The sequence below is a fragment of the Aythya fuligula genome, chromosome 1 (assembly GCF_009819795.1).
Source record: "Aythya fuligula isolate bAytFul2 chromosome 1, bAytFul2.pri, whole genome shotgun sequence".
Taxonomy (NCBI): Eukaryota; Metazoa; Chordata; class Aves; order Anseriformes; family Anatidae; genus Aythya; species Aythya fuligula.
The window spans coordinates 195585176-195604374 of NC_045559.1; the positions used below are offsets into that span (position 1 = coordinate 195585176).

The 19199-nt window shown below is 48.7% G+C and overlaps 1 protein-coding gene across 2 annotated transcripts in view; it reads right to left on the reverse strand.

Moving 5' to 3' along the window:
- Positions 1-1812: 1812 nt before the first annotated feature.
- The window catches only part of AMOTL1 (angiomotin like 1), a 43779-nt gene continuing 26392 nt past the window's right edge, over positions 1813-19199 (reverse strand). The window contains exons 6-12 of one of the 2 annotated variants that reach the window (XM_032203277.1): positions 18452-18597; positions 13121-13270; positions 9893-10083; positions 8788-8913; positions 6681-6907; positions 5760-6023; positions 1813-4437 (exon numbers count right to left, since the gene is read on the reverse strand). In XM_032203277.1, the coding sequence (XP_032059168.1) occupies positions 4334-4437; positions 5760-6023; positions 6681-6907; positions 8788-8913; positions 9893-10083; positions 13121-13270; positions 18452-18597 (1208 nt within the window). In that variant the 3' untranslated portion in view covers positions 1813-4333. The remainder of the gene's footprint in view (positions 4438-5759; positions 6024-6680; positions 6908-8787; positions 8914-9892; positions 10084-13120; positions 13271-18451; positions 18598-19199) is intronic. The other variant, XM_032203268.1, reaches the window with a different exon arrangement.

Sequence of the window (19199 nt, forward strand, 5' to 3'; positions counted from 1 at the left end):
CTAGGTCCAGGCGCAAGGGGTCTCTCCTCCCATCGCTGATCCACGGCGGTGCCGTGCATTTTCTGTGATAGCAGTGGCTGTGCTATCCCAAGGCTCGGTGTGATGGGCTCCTTGAAGTCCAGCTCCGAGAGTCATTTAATGACATAGGAAGTCACAGCTTTTCCTCGAGAACGCATCTCACCAGTGGCTGTGGTTGTTCCATTACACAGGGAGCAGAAAGCCCTGCTTTCGGTAACAACCCAGGACAGAAAGATGTCACAGCTGTGCAGCGCACCAAATCCAAGTGAATCCTAACAAGGTCTCCTAATTTTGGGCAGGGTTGACTCATGATTTTTGAATGCTTCTAAATGGCAATTTTGTCAACATCTTCAGCTCTTCTGAGCTCTCTCCCTGTGTGCAATAAAGCAGCGAGGACATTGTCCAATGCTTCCTTTTGGGAACACACAGTAATCAGGGATTTTAACATTTAAACAAATCGTTTCTGGAAGTTTGCTTTTTGCACTATTTTCTTCCTGAGAGTAACACGGAAAATGTACTTAACCTGCAGACAGTGTTACAGTGATGTTCTCAGTTTTTGGCCAAAGGATTTGTGAAGGCACAACCCAAAGATGGGATAAAACCCCTCCTTGCCATATATCTTAACGCAGTGACGAGGCTTTTCCCACCTTCATACAGTTTTTGCCTCTGCTGGTTTCTTTTCTCCAATAAGAAAACAAAGAAAAGAAAAGCAAGCTTGAAACCACAAGCTAAACCTCCAATCCTAGTGTTAAATCCTGACTCAAAGCAAGCTGAAAAGCCCCAATCTAAGCAATCACCCAATTTTTATTCCTGGTGGTAAGCAGCCAGGGCACTCCAAATACTGAGAGCTGCCGTGTCCTGCAGAGGGAGTGATCAGAGGGGTCAGACTGACCTGTGCTCACATGGGGAACATGAGGTACCACCACGTGGGTGAGCACGCTGCTGCTCAAGCTCCTGCAAACCCCCTGGGCCTTGCCGACACACTCCTGCTTGGGGCAGGTTGCTTTGCTTTCGTGCAGGGTTTTGGGGAGGGAGCTGGGGCAGGCAGAGCCCAGAGGGGAGCGATGCCCTCAGTGGCATTCGTGTCTGTCGTGCCGGCAGCTCGGCGGGACCCGATTCAGGAATTTTCTGACAGACACTGTCAAGAGCATGTGAGAGCGCGCTGAGCAGATCTCACTCACTCATCTTTCAGTTCCATAAGCAAACATGGGTGCAAAATTTCCACAAGGTCTGAGCGTTCCCCTCGTCCGTACAACAGCTTGAAATGGGACATGATCTTTATTCCTTACTGAGGACATCCTAGTAATTCAAGAATACCGATATCCACATGGTATTCAGGTATCTCAGTCACTTTGAGCCAACACTGCCAAATAAAGAAGTCTCAGACCCACAAGGATAAATATATTTATATATATATCAATGGGAGTGCTATGCGTAATGGGATATAGGGCTAAAGTAACTTGTGATGCTCACCAAAGTGTCTTGTTAGCTTTTCAGCCTGATTTCCTTCAGATAAAGATGATCTTGCTAAAATCCTGCTCTTGCAGCTTGGCAAAGCTCTCTGCTTTACAGACTCACTGATTTCATGCCCACACCTTCTAACTGATGGCACCTACCTACCGTGGGGCCTTTCATTAGCAGCTGTGAAAAACACAGGAGATACAGCCTAAGGTCAATGAAGTACGACTTTTTCATCTTAGCACGGGGTGTGAAAAGCTCAGAAAACTGTTTAAAAAAATCCTCCCAGGGACTGAACATACTCACACTAGAGAAGCGAGGAAAGAAACGTGTTTATACATTTATTATATACAATATTAAGGCACAAGTTTCAACAGCAAAGAATGAGAAATCTTTGGCTGACCAACAATATCAATATTTGCTGTGGGTGACACATAACGTTCTTCGTTTACCCACCTATGTACAAATAACCCTCCAGCTGTACAACGCTGTACACCAACTTCTCTATACAACCAACAATAAAAAACGACAGTATTTTACAACTAGTCACCGACGTCACCTGGAATGGCTACAGCACGGTTTCTCAAAACACCACACAGGTCAAGGAGCTGGGAGAACCAGTACAGATGGAGCTGCACCGCTCTGCTGAGGGGCTGGTTCGTGGCAGCTGTGCTCCATGCACGTCCTGCCAGTGCTCGGGCTGCGGGGGGGACCCCTGCGCCTTCAGACCTTCCCTCCAGAAAAGCTGAAATCTCCTGAGGTCAGTTAAATTGAGGAGAAGGAACCTGTATGTTTATCTGAGCTGTGAATCTGAAAAATTTGCCCGCATTGTGCTTGTAATAGATGGTTTCCCCTATGTGAACACATATGTGGGAGCAGCACCAGTTGGAAATGCACCTTTGGACACCCAGAACTGGAGGGCCTGTTGTCTCCACGAGGAGGAGGAGGAGTGTGATGTTCTAGCTGACTTTGAGGAGCAGAGCTGCACCGCCACGAAACACATCACACACGCTGCTCCTGCCAGACCCCTAGCTGTCTGCCTGGACAGGAATCATTAAATAGCATCATCAAAAGAAATAATACAGCCAGTCATACAACGCTGAGGGACTTCCAAGCAGCTGGGCATCCTCCTTTCTCGGAGAAAGATGGGGAAATACTCACTACTGTTTAACTCCTGTTCCTTTGCTCTGTCACCCTCCTGCCCAGCTCCCTTGCGGGAGGGTGACTGCGGTGGGTCGGGGGGTGCTGGAGCCTGCAGCCAGCCACAGCCACACACAGACCCGGCTTTTATGCAAACGTTTACAACATTTAAATTAACTTCAGAGAAAAAAAAAAAAAATATTTTACAAGGCATATATTAAGCAGGGTAACATCTTCAAAGGGTTTTACACATTTGGTTTTGCAGAGCTGGTAATACTCGGAACACACGATTCTCCTTACACAGCCTACTTAGCACTACTGCAGCTAAACAAGTGCAAAACTCAGCGACACCGACGGACGTCTAACTCTAGGTACACACGAGTAAGTGCATAGCTTTAGCACAGAGATTTAGTTTTTAAATAATGGTCTCTCTCAGCCACGCAGCATTGAGCGCAGGGCTCTAGCACCTGCCGGCTTTGAGCTTGCAAGGACTTCAGTTTTCAGCAAAAGCAGCGTTTAAAGTGCCTGGTGTGTTCACAGGAGTGTGTTCACTCTGTTTCGATGCCTACAGGAAGGGACGACCTCGAGGCGGTCCTGAGCACACGGCCACTTCCAGCCACACGAGCACCCATCACTTCTCCACTTCAGGCAGCTTCACACCAAATCCCATCACCCTTTTCCCAAAGCCAAATTCTTCCTAATGTCATTGGAAGATTTAGGAAGACAAAAAGCAACATCAAAATCCCTCAAAGAGGAACATTTCCCTGTCGGCATTTGCAATATAGGAAGCAAAACGTGTTATGAGTAACACTGCCGGTGAGCTGGCTGTCTCACAGTTGCCACCTCTTAGAGAAATCAGGGACTGAGCTGAAAAGGAGCAATTGTCCTGGGTGAAACAAGGTGAAAAGAGACTGCAGCTCAGCACACAGAACGGGTGATGCTTCCCGGTGTTACAGAAGGGATTGCTTCAGCCCCTGCTGAAGGAGCTCCTGTCCTCCCCCACCTTCATCCTCCATGGAAATTCCAGCAAACAACTGCTCCTACCAAAAAAAGAAGCCTTAGCAAGCTCTGAGTTTGCAAGACCCGAATATTTGCACTGCAATCCAGCTCCAAGAGTAACATTTGTCCAGCCAGGAGCGAGGCACCTGACCTGCATGTCCAGGAAAACCACACCACACCACTTCAAAGGAATACTTACAAGAACCTGCCGTGTACATCTACAGACCAACGCTTCACTAAAACTCAGCAGTGAATACTTTTAAGAAATGAACCAATACTGAGGAAGATGCAAGTTTCTCCTGTTATTTTCAGAAACTCGTACGGCCCCAGAAGAGCCAAGATTTTGCTCTTGTCCTGGCTGCAGAGGCAGTAAACCAAAACGGCCCCATGCACCCAGTCTGTAACTTAGCCCCTTTCTCTTTAAACCAGAAAATGCAGTTTCCTCTTTCCTCGATGATCACCTTCTCAAGCCACCTGCAGTTTTCCATGTCCCTTTCTGCTCAGAAAGTCCCAGACATTCATTTCATCTTTCCTCTTCGGTGCTCTTTACTTCTCACCCAGTCCCAAGTCTCAACGTAGCAGACCCAAGCTTCATTTCAGGCACAAACTTTCTCCGTCCTTCTTCAAATTCTCCCAGTTCGTTTGTAAGGTTGGCACACCGACAACATCCTCGGGCCTGGAGGTATGCCCATGACACCCCAGAGACGCCATCCTCTGCTCAGATGAGGACTTCCATCATGTCTGTGTCTGGAAACTCGGGCTTGTGGAGCAAGCTGCTCACCCTGCCTTTGCTGTCGGGCGGCTTCCCATGGCTGGAGTTCTCTGCAATGGACACAAGGGAAACAGGGTCAGTCCTCAGCTCAAATTCAACAGCAAATTGTTTGAAGGAAATAGAAAACCATTCTTGGGGGAACAATGGGGTGAAAGGCTTGGGGCACAACTATATGTCCTAAAGACTGAAAGCCAGATTTGCTCAGGAGGCCCGGAATATGTAATCCTGAATTCCCTGCACAGTGGTGGAGTATCACTGATAACAGCAGGTTTGTCGGTGTGCACAGACCCCAAGGTAGGCATAAAAATGGCATTTAAGAGAAACAGACAAAAGCACCCTTTAAAAAGTGTTTATGTATGTCCCTAGAGAGAAGCAGGCATCTGTGGAGAGTCTGCATCACTTCAGCAGCTTATTACTTATTATCTGATCTGTGCTAACTCTGCACGTCTGCATTCCTGTTCTGCTTCAGGTACAAAATCCGGGAGTTTGAAACAACATGAAGGCAGTACACAAATAATCGGGTGGGTGTTTTAATCTAAAATATATTATTTTACCAGTGAAACAGGCTAACTACACGTGTATGGCCAATTATGATAATCTATGATACATTTTGTCAGCTATTTATTTTTATCATCACAGTTCACGGCATTGTCTGCTTCACCAAGAAGGACTCTCATTTCTTAAAACAGAGAAAAGCTTGAAAGGCTAATTTATGGCTTCCTGGGAACAAACTCCGGTCTGAATGGTATGAAACACACTAATCCAGTGTTGCAAGTAATTAGAGGTATTTAGCTCTACCAGTGATATATGTGTAGTTCCTAGGGGGGGAGACATGTTTTTGAGAACAGATAAATACTCAGGAAAATGGCTTGTTCAAAACAGCATTTGTAAAATAAATGTTTCCCCTTGCTGTGGTCGCAAACCAGCAGTTTCCATTTTTCAAAAATAATTAAAATCATATTTCTTCACCAAAACCAACCAAACAAGACATTCTCTGTTTTCTCCTTGTATTTTCCCCCAGGCTTCCTTCAAAACCTCGGTGGTGCTCTCACGAACAATGATTGAATCTGAGAAACAAGATGGGGCTGACTGCATGAACAGGTACGGAGTGTTTTCAGGTGTGAAACCCTGTGATCTCGTCCATGATTGATTTTTATCTCCGGCAGCATGCGTAATTACTACATTTGTCAGAAACTCTGCCTGCCGCAGATGAGCAGAACCTTATAAAAGCTGCCAGGGACCGAACTCTGCCACGCCAGACTGGGCAGCGTTGGAAACTCCCCTCCCTTTAATTTTTCCTCCATCAACACCGGGGTGTCTCAGGGAACGTGCACATCCCTGCAGCCCCGCGGGGGGGTCCAGCAGCACTCACCCAGTTTCTCGCCTGCTGGCCGTGCCCCCGGGGGCCGTGGAGCAGGGCTGTGTGTCGGGGTGGTGCCCAGCCGGCCCCGGCCAGGGAAGGAGGCGGTGGCGGGCCAGAAGAGCTCGGCGCTTTTGTCGGTCTGGGTGCTGTTGTCTTTGCTGCCCGTCTTCGTGTGGGAGGCTGCTGGCACCGGTGTGCACGACAAGGAGGGCAGCGGAGGAGGCAGCGAGGGGCCCGGCGGGTGGTCGTGGTGCTCCTTCCCCAGGAGCAGCCCTGAAAACACACCCAGCTCAGCCACATCCCGGCCCAGATTCAAGTGCTGTCCCCACGTTCCACCCCACAGCTACAAGGTGCTGGTCTGGACATGCCTCCAGCCCTCTCTGCTTATTTTTTCCCTTGGACACTGCATGATTCTCTTTTTCCTGACACCCGCACAGTACTTTCCCAGGCCAGATGTGCTTTTCTGCAAACACAGCCCTTGGGGAGCAGTGCCCTGTCCTACATCCCCTTCTGCATCCCCAGCAGTGCCCCCGTCCCAGGCATCCCTCTGCACCCCCAAACGTGGCCCCAAACCATTGCACTTGTTTCCCCACTCAGCTGCCACATCCCATCATGAACTCCTACCCAAAGGGATGCTCACCCTCTTGTTTAGCTTTAATCAAAACTTTTTTTCTGGTCTTCCAGAAAGTTTCAGACATCAACTACTTGTGTCTAGGAGTCTTTCCCCAGACCATGGCTTTCTATAATCAGTGCAGAACAGCTTAATATGATTAAAAATACAGTTAAGATATGAAGCAAGGTGAAAAATGGACTAGGTTTCGACTTTGGCACAAGGACAGCACCACAGCCATAGGCACTCCTGCGAAGCTCAGGCAGAAGGATTACCACAAAGCAATGAATGAGCCAAAGCTTGCCCAAAATGACACTCACCTATGCTTCCCTTCCAGATCTTCTCTTCCTTCTTCTCCTCAGCTATCTGGTTGCTGGTCAGCGAGGTCTGGCGCGAATGCGTGCCCGCGGCAGCAGCGATGGAGGGCACGGACCGAGCAGGTCGCAGGCTGGCGCTGTCGACTTTTCCGGGATCCTTACGTGAGCGCTGCTGAAGGACCTTGATCATGGCATCCTTCTCGATTATTTTTGCGTGGAGATTCTTTATTCTGCCAAAATACAAATGCTCTGCTTACGGGGATGGATATTGAGCTTATACAGGCAGTAGTTGGCACCCTAAGGGAGCAGGACCAGTCTGTAGGGACGTGCCTTGCTGCTCTGTCATCTCCACTTGTGAGTGACTTGGACAAGGCAGCTCCCACCAGGTCCTCCGAGGGCTAATGATGGGTTAAACAAACCCACCTATTGCTGTGGCTTTACCAGAGCAGCAGCAACGAGAGCAATATCCCGACTGCTCTGCGGATTGCTACCTCCACTGACATAATACAAAAACACAAGCAACATTCCCCCATTGCTGTCAAATCTGGAATCCCGTGCTTGGCGGGCTGCCACAGGGAGGGGTTTGCCTGAGTAAGTATTATCTGAATTAAAATCCTGAGTTAACCTCATAATTCGGGCCTGTTGGCAGCTGCAGTAAAGCTCTGCTGCTGCTGAAGCGACTGAAAAAGTTCCCTTTGGTTCCTGTAACAGCTGGGCTGGGCTCCTTGTTTCCACTAAACTCTGCAGAAACCATCTGCCTGCGGTGTGCAGAGCCGAGCAAAGCTCCCTGTGCTTTTCTAATACAGACCTAAAGACTCTCTAAGCACACAAAAATGATTATCTGAGACTTTTCTCCGGGCATTATTAACACCAAATCATACTGAAAGGGCCTGAAACTACATTAAAAACAAAACAAAAAACTTGTACGTATAAAATATGATAGTCAAAGGACTGTATCTTTACTGCGAAAGCAAACGCAGCTCCATTTTGTGAAGCAGTGAAAGCTAAAATGCCATGTCTGGAAAGCATATACCTAAAGGGAGATAGACAGCAACTTAACGTTGGCTTTAGTTTTCACAATCAGATGTCTAATTTGCAATGAAAACACCAGATCCTAATCTATCTTTAATGAAGCCAATGGCAAAATTCCATTGCTTCACTGGAAGCAGGATTAGCTTGCATGTGTGAGTGGAAAACATAAAATAAACCCAGTAAAAACAATCATTTACATTTTCCACAAGCAACAAATATTCTGCTTTATAAAATTGTCTGCAGACTTGTCATTCTGCGGCAAAGCCAAAAATGAAGAACAGATTTTAAGTAATTTTTCATTAAAAAAAAACAGGGAAATGCACAGCCATTCTCAAGGGATTTTTACTGATCAAAAGGCCACTTTTCACCAGAAAAAAAAAAAGCAAGGAATTATAAATGGTGCTGAGTATGTAGCCACATGCCTATTTGTGTGCTGAAAATGGGGAAGTGTCTGTGCCAAGGAATGTTACTCTTGCTGATTGCCTGTATCCTAAAAAGTTTACTTTATACCTTTTACTACTGGAAAACAGCTTTTTTAGCAGTGCTTTTGGTGCTAAATCCTGCAGGCTTGTTCCTAAATGCCAGTGTGAACATCCCCCTGCTCGGATGTGTGAAACAGAGCATCGAGAAAACAAGCAGGCGACTTCCAAAGGAGTGAAGAGGAAGGAAAACGCAGATGCTTGTGTTGCTGATTATGTAGGAGTGGGATTACAACTTCAGCTTTTACAACCAGACCCGCTCGTTTCCAGAGGGGGATTTTCAATGAGATTAAGCAAGCATTTAGCTTCCTCCCAGGCCAACACATTTTAATATGAGAACTGCCTCTGTTTGTCAAGAAGGTGATTTTTGGCACAAAGAAGGCTTAACTGCAGTTAGGGGGGGAAATATCTAAGGACAGCAACTATTTAATCACTGCCTTTATGCTGAGGAGCCTGAATCATAGCGGAGCTAAGCCCATCCTTCCCAGGGGTGCATGCAGGAACCCGAGGGCATCCTGCCCTATTTGCACAACCCCCAGCTGCAGCCAGGTGGGGTGACCCCGTCCCCAACCCCACAGCGAGCTGGCGCGGGCCCTTACGTGTACTCCATGTCCTGGCACCGCCGGTTGGCCTGCACGATCTCCTCCTCCTCCTGCCAGCCCCGCACCTCCAGCGCGCTCTCGCCGTAGCTGCCGTTGCGCGAGTGGCTCGGGGCCGAGGCGTCCCTGGCAAAGCGGTGAGACACGGTGAGGGGGGAGGACCACGGGGTCGGGCCCTGCAGCCACGAGGGTGGCTTCTGCAAGGCAGCTTGGTGCTTGCAAAGAAAAAAACCCAATCCTGTGTTTGAAGAGCGAGCTAGCAAGGGTTGGTTATCAAACTGGACGGCTGCCTGGTTGTCTTGCCACGGTCTACTCTTGGCTGAGGTCATTAATGCCATTCATAATTGGGATCAAGGGGACTCACTCACTGGGGAAATGGTCCCAAGTCTCCAAGACTGCATCGCAAATGAGAAGCAAAATGGTAGTAAGGTGAAAAATAGCACAGGAATTGCTGTCTAGACTGGAGAGCAAGAGGAACTATCATACCGGGACATGCACTCAATCACATTTAGTAAGGCAAGTCTCTTCCTGGGATGCATTCAGGGGATTTGGCTCTGAAGAAACTCGGCGAGAGGTTAATTATCCCGACCCCCTCATTGCTGGAAGCCTTGCTGCAATATGTTGTGTGCTTTGGGGCACCGTGCGTGCAGACAGACAACCTGGAGACAACCCAGACGAAAGCACTGGGAAAGGGAAGGGGTTTACTACATGGCTGAAGGAAGGGAGCTTAGCTCAGGCCAGGGAAGACACACAAGGGGATATGTGTCTTGCACTATGTACGAGGCTGTTACGAGGTCGCCAGTGATCTGTTGTTCATCATGTACACCTGAGAAGGACAAGAATAAATCGACCTAATCTGCAGCCAAGAGGTTTAGTTTCGATATTAGGAGAACCTCTTTAACTTGAAGCTTAATGATAAACTTTTGGATATGGCCAGAAGGGTAAATCCTGCTGCATTTCACAGGCGTACCGCCAGGGATGGATGCATTCACCTTGCCAGAGCCTCTCAGGGGAAGGCAAAGCAAAACCCAGCTTGGAGAAAACACCCATCCCTTGTTTTCTACTGCAAACAGAGAACTGCCCGTTCCCGTTAATGTCATCTAACCTCTCTGTCGCAGCCGTGGCTGCGGCGTTCATGGCGAAGTGCCTGATGGTGCTCTCCTCCAGGTACTTCTGCTCCCACTTGGTCATGTCGGCTTCCAGAGCCAGGATCCGCTCCTCCTTCTCCCGCACCAGCTCCATCAGCGCCGGGGCATTGTGCTCCGGGAGGCTGTTTGCCTGGTAGCTTCCCTGCCTCTGCCGGGAAAAACAGCCACGGATACTCACCCTGATGAGTACAGGAGATACCAGACCCCTTTTTTTTCCCACAGCACACAGCTCAAGACTTACAGAGGGCTCCTCGTCCCACAGCGAATTTCAGAGACAAAGGGTTGCAACCATGGAGGTGTAAATGGCCCCGTCTGGAGTTCCTGGCACTGGGACACCTTGGCCGTCCCCTCAAAATGAGGCTGGTGCTACACGAGGGGACTGACGTGCCTCTAAGAGCTGTGGTGTCAAAGTGGGCTCAGCTGTGCTAAAAGGGTCAGGGGCAATCCCAGGCTAAGCCCCAGGGTTGGTATCGGAGCCTGACCTGGTGTGCAAACACCAGCACCCACCTCTCAGGTGCCAGCTGCAGGGGCTTGGCTGCCCCCTGCATACACGTGGGTTTTGTGGGATGCCCCAAGCCAAGGGAAAAGGTAGGAAAAAGAAGCAATAAAAGAAGCAATAAAAGAAGCAATAAAGCTTTAGAGGATATTCTTCTCGCTGGGGCTTCATCACACGGCTGGGTGGTGCTCGGCACGGGGAGGCAGTTATTACCAGAGGGTTTAGGTGTGAAAATATAACAGAAAAAGGTGGTGTGTAACCTAGCTACAGCACAACAGAGAACGTGAGTTACAACAGCAGCTGGGAAAATACCCCAGGCACGGATTCATGCCTGTCTCTTCTGGCACATTTCGGCTCTTAGGTGCCCTCAGGAGGTGCTCTGTGTGGGCAGCAGGTGACTTCCCACCCGGCTGGGCAGGAGATCCCCAGAGGCTGCGAGGTGGCTCCCGGGGGATGCTGAATGCAGCTCACCAACCCTTCAGATCTACGCTGCGAGGGAAGCACCCAGCCAGGCAGGATTTATCGCGGGCACTTCATTACAGCACCTCCGCTGCCCCTGTAGCTGCCTCGAGCTTCTTCCTTTGAAGAAGCAGAAGATCCAGCCCAGGGGAAGTTGGCTGGATGAGCCCACGGCAGAGGGACAGGCATGGAGCTGTGTCAGAAGTCAGCAGAAGGAAATGTTGTTTTTCAATAAAAATACAAGGGATTTGTTACTCTCCACGGTGCACAATACTGTGCTAGAGGGGAACCTGTGTCTCAGGAGCAGCAGCTTTGCATCTCTGCCCCACCAGGAATTTCCACTGGTGAAGCAGGTCCCTGGCACACGCCGTCCCAGCAGAGCAGGGGCTGCAGCAGATATAACTCTGACAGCTCAGAGCAGACAGCTCTGAACTAAAAAGTTGGGGTGTTTTGAAGCAATGTGGTTTGTTGCAGCGTTGTGGCTCACAACGTATAAAACATAAAAGTAAAAAATGCCCCAACGCCTCCCCCTTGACACTGATGTGAGAGGTGAAATCAAAGAACCTTTCTTCTTAAAACTTCCTAAAGGGGATGGGTGCAGGCGTTTGGGAACTATGGCAACCTAAAATGCAGTTGCTAATTGCAGTCCTAAAAAAAAAAACTATGAAGGAATCGGTAAGTTAGAGAATTCTGGGGGGGCAAAAATAAGCAGACAAAGCCTGAACTCCCATGGCAAAGACTTAGGTGAGAGTCCATCCCAATTACTTAATCTATCAATTTGTCCTTCTGTTCCAGCCCAGAAAGCAAAGCCTTTTCTAGTTCTAGTTTTACCCTCACTTGAATTTTAAACATATTTTCTCAAATGATCTTTACACCAGCATCAGCACGTTATATCCCCATGTGATTTCTTTTCTAAAAAGGAGAAGAGCAAGCGAGGAGGCTGGAGTGGATGAGACAGATGCAGAGCACTGACACGGCAGCAAGGGAGAGCCAGGACAGAGGGAAGTATTCCCAGCAAGGGCCTTGCTGTGGATTAAAGCGAGGGGTGCTGGGGCTGCCCTGCCCCGGGGATGCCGGCTGCGAAGGGGAGGGTTTCAGGTCCAGGCACCCTGACTCTGCAGATCGCTGCCTGCCCACGGAGCGATTTCCCAGCTGCGTCCTGCTGGCAGGGTCAGCCCCTCTGCTTTCTGGCACCGTGAGCTCTCTGTAACAGCTGCCTCGCTCTTCACTCATAGCTCATAAATAAGGCAGGGTGGCTGCGGCAGATACATTTCTTGACAGAGACAGGAGTGAGCCCTTCAGGAGTTACGGCAGCATCGTGCCTTGCTTGTGTTGCTGCTTCTCCCCAGGCGGTGGTTTGATATATGTAGTGCATCTGCTCACATCCCTGCTGCAGCCAGTACTCGTGGATTTGGCACGTGGTGCTGGCCGTAACCTGGAAATCCTCCCCGTGACCTCCTGGTGCTTCCCCTCCCCATGCCTTTACACAGCTGGCTGGACTTGGGGCTTGGGGATGGGGGAGAGTGTAAGAACTGAGGTGCCCACCCAAAGGGATACCTGCATAAAATACAAGCTTAATGCCTCTCTAACCTATAACCCCTATAAATAGCTCTAACCCTATACCTCTGAGGTCATAGGCTGTCAAAAAAAAAAAAAAAAAAAAAAACACAACAAGGGGACATAAAAAGAAATACAAACCTGCATTTCTAGCCCATTCTGGACTAGACTCAGATCTAATTAATTTATTGTTGATGATGGCACCATTTGTCTCCAGATCTGCTGTGGACAGAGGTCTCTGGAGCCTGGTTCATCACCTTTGCCCAGAATTGAGCACAGCCTGAGCAGAGAGTTGCTCCCACCTAACCCCGCTTCATCCCACTTTGCTTTTTCAATAGATTTCCCAAAGACCATGGGCTACATCTCCTGCCTGGAGGTATCACAACTTTCCTCTCCTCCTTCAATGCGGACCTGATGTTGCACAACCTGCAATTTCTGGAGAGAAACCTCTGAGGACATCATCCTCCAGCAGGCAGGGGGAGCAGGGACAAAAGGTGGGCAGGGATTTGGCCAAGCCGGCAGGACTTGGCCACATCCAGCAGCCCCGCAGCAGAGTTCCCAAACCAACCACTGAACACCTGGGGTTAAAAGGGAGCAGTTTGGTGAACTGCACAACGACCTGAAGCCTAGGTCAAGGCGAGTCCCGGCAGGGCTGCCAGCTCCCCGTCCTCACCTGCTGCATCCGCAGCGAGTCCAGCTCCCGCTCCAGGCGCGTGCGCAGCCGCCGCTCCATCTGCTCCCTCTTCTCGCAGGCCGCCTGCAGCTGCGTCAGCGCCTGCTGCAGCTTCTCCACCTTCTCCACGTAGGCCTGCTTCCTGCGCAGCTGCGGGGACAGGGGGTCAGCAGCTCCAGGGGATGGGGCAACCCCCGTCCCGCAGCCAGGACCCCGCACGCTTGCCCACAAGCAGCCCCCTGAGTGTTTCGGAGCAAGAGGCACTGTGTGGGACATGTTTTGGGAAAGCACACGGGTCACCCCAGCTAGGAGGCATCACAGGATGGTTTGGGTTGGCAGGGACCTTAAGGACCTCATGGGGTGTCAAAGCCCGTCCTGAAACCAAGCCAAAATCTGGCAGCAGGAGCAGTGGGGTCAGTCTGCTCGCCCCATGGGCTGGGGTCCCAGCCTTGGGAAACGCAGGTTCGTGCCTTCTCCTCCAACCTTTGGAATTCTGAATCACGAATTTTGTCACTGACACTGAAAGTTTTGAGGTTTTAGAGCTTCAGGCTTGAGGCTTGGCTTAAACCCCTAACTTGGAGAGGGAGGGTGAATTTGTTTGAATGCTGGATCAGATGAGCATTGCCACCTCCAGTCAGACCCTATCTAAAGTCTGGGGGATAGATTGGGGTGCTCAAGGTCATTGCAGTGATCATCATGATGCTCTTTAGGGCTTCTGGTCTCTTTTTTCTCATGTATTTGAGCACCTGTTTGAGACCTGAGGCTTTTCAGAAGCAAAACAGGAGGCAGAAAAATGCATTAACCCTCATCAGTGCTGGAGACCCACTTGAAATATCAAATGCTAGACATGTACTAGAAGCTGGCTAGGACAGAGCCAAGAAGATATTCTGGTGCCGACCTCTTTTTTAAGTACTTCAATTTTCTTAAAACTCTCCCACCATCCTAAATCCACCCATGTCCCAGATGAAGTGAAATCGTTCACAGCAGAAGAAAAGCTCGGTCAAAGCAAACCTCTGGCTCCCCAGCCAGAGCCAACAACCTGCAGCGTGACCTCCTTAGCCCCGCTGTAATCCAGGCTAATGCTCACAGCTCCTGGGGATCACCACGAAAATTAATGAGATTATAATCCCCACTGGCCTCTGGCAGCAGCAGGGAGATTGCATTCCTCGGGAGCTCCCAGCTTTGCGAGACAGACACGGCGGTGATTTCTTAGTGGACGTGCTATTTTGCAAATAGGAAGGTGCCTGCATCACCTGCCAGCTGTGTGAGCACAGATCTGAGAGCTGAAGTGGGCTCCCCCAGTCCCTCCTCAGCAGCAGACCTCATCCCCTGTGTCCTGCCTGGTGCTGGAAAGCCCAGCTGTACCATGGCAGCCAGAACTGGGCCTTGCAGCAGCCCTTCAAAGCCCAGGGTTCAGAAATTTATGTGTAAGCATCCCTCCGTGCTCCGTGTATGGGGGTGAGGCCATGCACACATTTACTGCCTCAGTAATCAATTCAGTTGGAGATATGCAACAAGACAGTTCCCACATTCATAAATTTACAGGAAGGTTCTTGAGCCAATTTTGCCTTTTTTTTTTTTTTTTTTTTTATCCTGCCTTAAGATCTGTAAGCAAATATTTCACCCACGTACATTTAAAAATCAAAGTGTAACATGTTGTCAGTGAAATTAATGGGCTTGCCAATTGAGTGCGCATCTGTGAGGGAGGGAAACTGCAATCAGAAACACATGACTGTAAGCTCCGCTACCTCGCAGAGATGCACTCAAAGAAAGAAACGTCTGGAAGGCACGTCGGGAGGTACCAGGCCACTCTCCTGCTGCCAGGTAGCCTCAGCTCTTCCTAAAACCTGTTGGATGCCTGCCTAATCTGTTTGCAAACCCTGCAGGGGTAGGGACTCCACAACCTCCCCCTGCAAACTACTTCACGGTGTATTTTCCTTTACTGCCTGAAAACTTTTACCCTAATGTTTAATCTGTCTTTCTCTTATGCAATTTACGCAAATTACTTCTTGTTCTGTTTCCAAATTGTGATCTGCTAGAGCAAGAAGCATTTAATGAAACAATTCACACGTTCACAAGATCAGCAACTTGCCTGAACATTGCCCTCAGCCCAGTGATTAGGAAAAAAAAAAAAAAAAAAAAGATTAAGAAGAGCTAAGGCCAAAAAGGGGCTGATCCAAACCCGGTCTTGATCAAGCAAGTAAGTCTGAGTAGAAACCAGTGGGTCTCATGGAAAAATATCACTGTGAACATAACTCCAGTTTGAGTTACAGAACTCAACTGGAAAAAATCTATGGGTTTGAGTTAAAGATTGTAAGAGATGGAGAATCCACTATCTCCCTAAGTAGGTTGTTTCCATGTTAATTACTCTGACTCTTTACTTTTGGCTTGATTTGCTTAGATTCAGTTCCCAAACACTGCATCTCATTATTTGTTCTGATGTTAAAAAGCCATGTTTAATCTGGCTGACAGCAATCTCTTCTTAATGTTCATGCATATGGACTGGGGCTCAGCCATCCCTTAACTCTAATTGTTCACAGCAAAGAACATCTTCTGGGCCTCAAATAACTTCTACAGCTGTTTCCTGAACCTGCTCCAATTATTCAGTCTTCTCTCTGAAGCGTCACCCAGACACATGATTCCAGCAGCAGTCTCCTAAATGACATGTGGTGGTAATACCACCTACATATTTTTGAATTAAATCCTTCTACTAGCAGACACTCAGGATAATGTAGATTTCCATAGTTTGCTATTTTATGTTAATTTGACTCAATAACTGCTGCTTGTTTCTCAAGCCCTGATTTAAAAAGCTTTTAAACTTCATTATTCTGATGCTAGAAGAAATCCGTGTGGATTTACAAACCAGTGCACGAGGTAGAACTCCATTATAATAATATAATTTTTTGTTTGAGAGATTTTTTGATCTCGTATCACAAATTATAGTAAGAACACCTGGTTTGAGAGGAAGGTTCAAAACTTCAGCAATATCTGGCTGCATATATGTCAAATTGAGCTCTGAAACCTGGGGTCTGTTAGAAAGGTGGTTGCATTCACTTGAACTCCCCCTAGAATGATAAATCAGTTAAACACTACCAGGTGGGTCTGCTGAGGCTGAGACTCTCACTGATAAATTCTGGCAAATATGGTCACATCACCCCTGAATGGTGTCAACCCTTAGGTCTAACATGCCCTGGGCATGGAGTTTACCACCTCCATAGCACCCAACATGCCCCAGGCAGGAGGTCACCACCTCTGTAACATCTAAAACACCTCGAGCAGGAGGTTACCACCCCTGTAACACCTAACATGTCCCGGGCATGGGTTTCCCAGGTCTCTAGAGGGGACCATTTGCCCTCTCCTCAGTTTAACTTCTGATCCCCATCCAGCAGGGGCACATTTCTGTTGGATGACTAGCTCGGAACTGGCAACCACAAAGCCTTTAGGCACAGAGCCCTAAGGCTGCCGATGTGTTTACCACAGCCCAGCAAGTTCGGGGTAGTTTCTCATCCCACCTGCCTGGAAATCTGCATTTATGCTTCTGCTGCCTTCACCAGTTGCAAAGTGTCACACCACCAGTCCGTGGAGCAGCCAGCAGCTAACCACGCTTCTTCCCATCCCCTGCAGGATGCTGTGATTGCAGGAGCAGGTGTTGCTGCCTAAAATGTTCCTTTATTCAGCCACTTTATAATAAAATGCAAATCGAAAACCTCTGGTTGCCTTTAAGGCAAAGAGTATCAAATGGATAACAAACAGATTAAAGCTACTCCAGCTCCTGCAGCTACCCCAAAGGGACTGCCTTAAATACACAGGGACGATGACCACACATCAGCTTAACAAAGGAGCACTTAAACTTAGTGTGATCCTCTTCTTGCTGCTAAGTGTATCTACCAGAGGCAATGGGGTTTTTAAAATGCTTCCAAACAAGAACTCAGAATGGTCTAGTGGTCAGGGACAAAATAGCAACCACCTTTATATTATACTTTAAATCATCCAGACTGCGAGTAGCCATTAGTTAGCCTAACTGGGGGTCTGTCATGCTGGATACCCTCATAAAAAAATATATTCAAATATCACAGAGTTCAATCCATCCTTTCCAAGACAGAGAGAGAAAATGAACTGCACTTCATTAATTGCATGCATTTGACAAAAGACCTTGCCTGCTCCGCACAAGGCCCCTGTGCACACAGCAGGCTCCTGTGGATTCATCCCCAGGCCAGCCTCAGGGAGAGTGCAGGTGGGAAATGAGGCATCAAGGGGAACAGAGCTGCCCAAGCTCATGCCAGCAGTCTGTGCCAGAGCATGAGCCTCTACCTAACCCTGCTAGGTGAGCATCCTTCCCCTCACCAGTGGTCTGCCTGCTCAGACAGTAAAGACTGCATCTATTTTATTCCCCATAAAACATCCTCCCTCTTTGTTGGTCACAGGGACAGAGATTTCAGGGCCAAAATGTCCTGTTATGACAGTCATGTCTTATCTGCCAGAGAGCATAGACTTTCGGCTAATCATTGAAGGTCCTTAAGGAATGCACTAAATTCAGATTTAGAGACCTCCAGTAACAAAGAACTGACAACATCATTCTTGGTTATAGCTAAAACAGACCATTACTTCCACTTTGAATTTGTCTAGCTTCAGCTTCCAGCTACTAGATGTTCTGTATCTGTCTGTCAGTTTGAAGAGCACTCCGTTCTTGAGATTTCTCTTCCCTTCTGAATACTGATTTTCTCTATCAGGCCTATAGGAACATTGCCTAAAAACATCTTGAGGGTTTTGAATAGCTGGCACTCCCTGGATTTCGTTGTACAATCGTTTTTTCAGCTCTCTTAAATCTTATAGCTGTAAATCCTGGAGGTTTTGCCTCTAGCCAGATCAGCCTATTCTTCTAAGACTACCGCTGACATGAGAAGTTGCCAAGCCCTGCATTGCTGTGCACAACACCTCAAAAGCCCCCTGGAATTCCCTGGGGAGAAATGGGATGTACCAACACCATGTTTATATCACAGCCCTGAATCAGTGAGTAGTCAGCTTTTTGCCTGATATCTCTGTTAAGTCCTACCAATACCTCAGCCACCAGCTCAGTCCATTTTGATGACGGTCCTGGTTACATGTTGAAGACTTTGCTCTGGAAGTATCTGTGGTTGTGGTCTCCTTTGCTTGCTTGTCTGGCTCCGTGTTGTATAGCTATGTGTTTGTTTTCCCTGTGGGAGGGACATTGCTTGGGAGCAGGAAGACCTGCCACACCATGGCCAAAAGAGATGTAGGATGTGGATGGAGAAAGCCCTAACTGCAAGGCACTGTCAGACTGTGAGCAGAGGAATGATGCCCAGGCCTCACCTCCTCTTCCAGTTTGATGACCTTGGCTTGAGCATTGTTCAGGGCCTGGTCGAGGATTTCGATGTGCCTCCGCTGATCCTCGTTGGTGGAGCGCATGGCTGCGAGCTCCATCTCCAGCTTCTCCTTCTCCTTCAAGTGCTCCTTGTCTGGAAGAAAGCCAAGAACAGGAACAGCTCCATGAGAACAGCTCACAGGCCCTGGGCCACACGCCCGAGGTAAGCTGCCGCCTTCCTAGAAAAGTAAAAACTATGTGAAGCAGCAGCGAGTGGATCCATTACAACATGTGCTGAGGCACAACAGGCAAGGAATTTCTGCAGCCAGAGCTCAGCCTCTCGCTGCCCATCCTTATGCAAGCACCAGAGACAGAGATGAGTGGCAGCTCGGGCTGCAGCTGCACTAGCAGAGCTTGTGAACCCTTGAACCTCACTTTTGTCCTTACTGCTGAACTCCTAGCATCTTCCCCAGCAACATTTTGGCTTGCACCAGTGATCCCTTCACCCCACACGATGCCCAGGCACTGCTTGAGGACAGCCTGCATCAAGGATGGTTTGTAGCTGCCAGCTTGCATGTTGCTGCCCTGCTCTAAGGGGCAAGAAACCTTGGTCACATGCGTGCACCAGTAAGGAAGGATAAGATAGGGGACATCCAGATGGGCTTTTTCTGTCTGTGCAGGGAAAGAGGAAGCTGAGATGTCAGCCCTGAGGGGCCCTTCGGTGGCTTTCATGTCCTGCCTGCATGATCTAAGTAT